The 3,520-nt window shown below is 68.7% G+C and overlaps 1 protein-coding gene across 1 annotated transcript; it reads left to right on the top strand.

The window, feature by feature from the left end:
• Positions 1-1,257: 1,257 nt before the first annotated feature.
• On the top strand, positions 1,258-1,872 carry MNEG_12150 (hypothetical protein; the record flags this gene model as incomplete). The annotated part of the gene is made up of 1 exon (XM_014039379.1): positions 1,258-1,872. The coding sequence occupies one exon, from the start codon at positions 1,258-1,260 to the stop codon at positions 1,870-1,872; it is 615 nt and encodes a 204-aa protein (XP_013894833.1).
• Positions 1,873-3,520: the final 1,648 nt, after the last annotated feature.

The raw sequence follows: 3,520 nt of genomic DNA, 5'->3' as shown, positions 1-3,520 counted from the left end.
CCCGCCGGGGGCGGCGGCGGCGGTGGCGGCGGCGGCGGCGGTGGCGGCGTGGGGGCCGCTGCTCCTGGCGGCAGCCGATCCAATGGCACCGGCAGCAGCACGCCGGATGGCACTGGTACGGGCACGGGCACCAGCGGCGAAGGGGACACCGTTGGCAGCCTTGAGGCGTCAGATGAGGGGTCAAACGAGCCGGCGGAACAGGTGGGCGGATAGAGAATGTTGCAGACAGCGGCCGGCGTCAGACTTCCATCGCCGGCTCAGTCAGTTGGGGCGGCGGGTGGACTGGTCAACGCACATTGACTGCGCCAGCGGGGCGCTTTCAAACATGCTCGACTCACACGTGCATGCGCGCGCTGCTGTCTTGATGGGGGTGCTGGTTTTGACACGCGCCCTCACCTACCCAACCTCAACTTTGCCCTCAACCCTCATGTCCGCTGCCATCCACCGCAGCAGCCGGCCCCGCCAGACGCCAGCAGAGCTCGCCCCTTGAGGCCAACCGGCATGCCCAGCGGCCCCGCCGCCGGGGCCGCGCCCGCCGACCCCTCCCGCAGCTGCTCTGTGCTGCAGCAGCCGCGGCTTGCGGCGCGCGGTGCGGCTACGCCGTGCCGAATCGCCAGCGGTGGTGGTGGCGAGTTGGGCGGGCTCGCGCAGCCGACGCTCGTGGCAGATCAGGCGCCCACCCAGCATGGCGCACGCAGCGCCGCCGCCGCAGGCGGTGGAGCAGGCCTCTGGCCGCCGGCCGCAGCCGCCCCCTGCCCGCGCGCCGGGCCAGGCTGCGCGGCGGCAAGCGCAGGGGCGCACGCTGCGCCGCTGCAGGCGCCTGAGCGGCACTCGCCGTCTGGCGCAGGCGATGGGGCTCTGGCTCGCATCGGCGCCACGGGCGCAGAGCCGATGGCGGTCGATGCGCCAGCGACGGCAGCACGGCCGCAGCAGCAGGAGCATCAGCGTCAGCAGCAGCGGGAGGGGCCACGCGCACAGCCGGCGCATGGCGCGTGGCTGCCGCCGCCGCCCCCGCCGCCGCGGGCCGCCGGCACCGGGGTGGGCCCGCACCAGCATGCTGCTGACGTCACCACCCCCAGTGCTAAACGCCAGCGGCGCGACTTGGAACCCGGCCAGAGCAACAGCCCGACGGCGGCGCGCGGAGGCGACAACGGCGGCAGCAGCCCGGGGCGGCAGCCGGGCGTTGGGGCCAGGGGTGGCGCCGCGGGGGGGCCGTCTGAGGCGTCACCCGACGCGCCAGGGGCGCCAGAGGTGGCCATGGCCTCCGGTGACGCCGGCTCCGGCCAGCACGGCAGCGGGGCGAGCAGCGGCGACAAGCAGCGCAGGTCGTGCGGGCCGTCCCAGAACGCGCTGCTGCACAGCCACGGCGGCAGCGGAAGCGGCGGCGGCAACACGGGGCCGCGGAGCGGCGCGGGCAGCAACCCGCAGAATGGGAGCCACGGCAGCGGCGGCAATGGCAGTGGTGGCAATGGCAGCGGCGGCCACGGCAGTGGTGGCAACGGCTCGGGGGGCAACGGCCACAGTGTTACGCGCCACGGTCGCGGCGACGGGGCCAACGGGGGAACCACCTCGCATCGCCAACCTCAGGTGGCGCCCGCACCAATGGCCTGTGCTGTGCTGCCTCAGCAGCAGCAGCAGCAGCAACAGCAGGAGCAGCAGCAGCAGCAGCAGCAGCAGCAGCAGCAGGAGGAGCAACAGCAGGAGCAGCAACAGGGGGCTGCGGCGCCTGCTGGCGCTGAAGCTGGGGCCCTGGCGGTGCAAATGGAGGTTGACGGCGTGGGAGTGTCCTCCGGCATGGCCGCGCTCGCGCCAGGCGGTGGCACGGCGGACGCGGCTGCCGCGTGTGAGGGCGCGCTGTCAGGCCGGCCCTGAACTTGCCTGATGAATTTGATGAGCGCAATTCCATGAGGTGTTTGTTTTTGGAGCCCGCCAGTCGCTCTGCGCCATCTGTGGATTGACGAGAGAAGGGCGAGTGTCGTCCCGTGCCGCGCCCGCGCTGTCAGGCGCAGTGCCTGCTGGAGCCTGTGGGGCCGTGCCGTGGCCCGGGTTCGTTCCCATGCGCGTTCGACCCCATTCTGGCTGCATTTTGGGTACATTCCAGGAGCGTATGCAAGGGAACGCACAGATACGACGGGGGCCGAGTGCGTGACGGGCCAGGCGCCACCTGTTTGGTGGCCGCCCGTCTCCCCCTGGCCCTGTATGATTGCGTGAGGGCCGCGCATCGCAGTGGCCAAAGAGGACAACCAGATGCACGCACTTTGAGTGTGCTGCGATTGGATGAGCCCCTGCTTTGGGGGCTTGCACTCTCGTCTGATGGACGCCCGCGTTGCGAGTGCAGGCGCGTGACGCGCTCATCTGCAGCGGCGCGCGCCTGTAGTGCACGCGGCGGCCCTGTGATTTGTGGTGCACCCTGTACGGTTGGGCGTTCAAAAGTGCGCGTGAGCCGCCACGGCACCGGCGGACATGCAGCATTCGGCACTTGGCCTGCACACTTGCTACCAAGCAAGCAGGTGCTTGCACGGCAATGCACGATTTTGCTCTCCTGCTTTCCCCGCCTGCCAGAACCCGCCCACTATCCACACACCATCCATATTGTTTCCCGGCGGCAGGCATACTGTGAGTCGCACCCCCCTGTAGCCTGCGCCGACCACCCACGGCCTCCGCTTTCGCTGCGCTGTTGCCCCCGCTGCGCCAGGCCACAAAGCTCTTCGCTTGCTGAGTCGGCACACCGCGCGCGGATTGCCGCATGCGCCAGCCCTAAATGCACACAGACAGACGCCCTTGGCAGCTGCCCGAGGGCGCCAGCTGTCGCGGTGTGTCCACCTTGACTGCACTACCTCCTGACTGTTCCCCATGTTGACCGAGTTATTTTGCACTTGACCGCGTTTGTATGCTGTCAACTGCGTTCTTCTGACGTAGCTCCAGTGCGCCGGCTGGCATCTCTTCACCCACTCATCTTCCACGCATCCCTCAGCTCCTCGCACCGCGTCACTCCTTTTAACCGTCGCGCGCCCAAGTCGTGTGCGCGGTGTTTCAAACGATCTCCTGTCATTAGGTTCCCAGCGCCCTCCCAAACCCTGGGGGGACAAACCCTGGGGGAGGGTTTGTTCGTCAAGTCTCCCTCCATTACACCAGGTGTCATGCCTGTCAGCACAGGTGGCGCGAGCCGTTTGCAGTGTGGTTTCAAGCGTTTTGCAAGCGAGGCCAACGCTCGCTCCCCAAACCGCAGTGCTTCCGCCCTCGGCGGTGTGCGCGGCCCTTGACACCCCGCACCCCAGCGTGGGGCCACCCGTGGCCCAAGCTGCTATTGACGCGGAACAGCACGCGTGAGACAAGGCTGCGCGTGCGCCTTGTTCATCCTGGAGCGAGAGAGAGAGTATGAGAGGGATACTGAACACATTGCGCACTGCTCACTCAGGTCTTCTCCCAACTGCTGTAACAGAAAACAAACACGCCTCAACACCCTGCACCCACGACCGATCGTATCGCCTGCACACTGGGCCACCTTCCTCACCTGCAG

The sequence above is a fragment of the Monoraphidium neglectum genome, assembly GCF_000611645.1.
Source record: "Monoraphidium neglectum strain SAG 48.87 unplaced genomic scaffold scaffold03092, whole genome shotgun sequence".
NCBI lineage: Eukaryota > Viridiplantae > Chlorophyta > Chlorophyceae > Sphaeropleales > Selenastraceae > Monoraphidium > Monoraphidium neglectum.
Note: the sequence above shows the minus strand (reverse complement) of the source record. Positions and strands in the feature narration are given on the sequence as shown.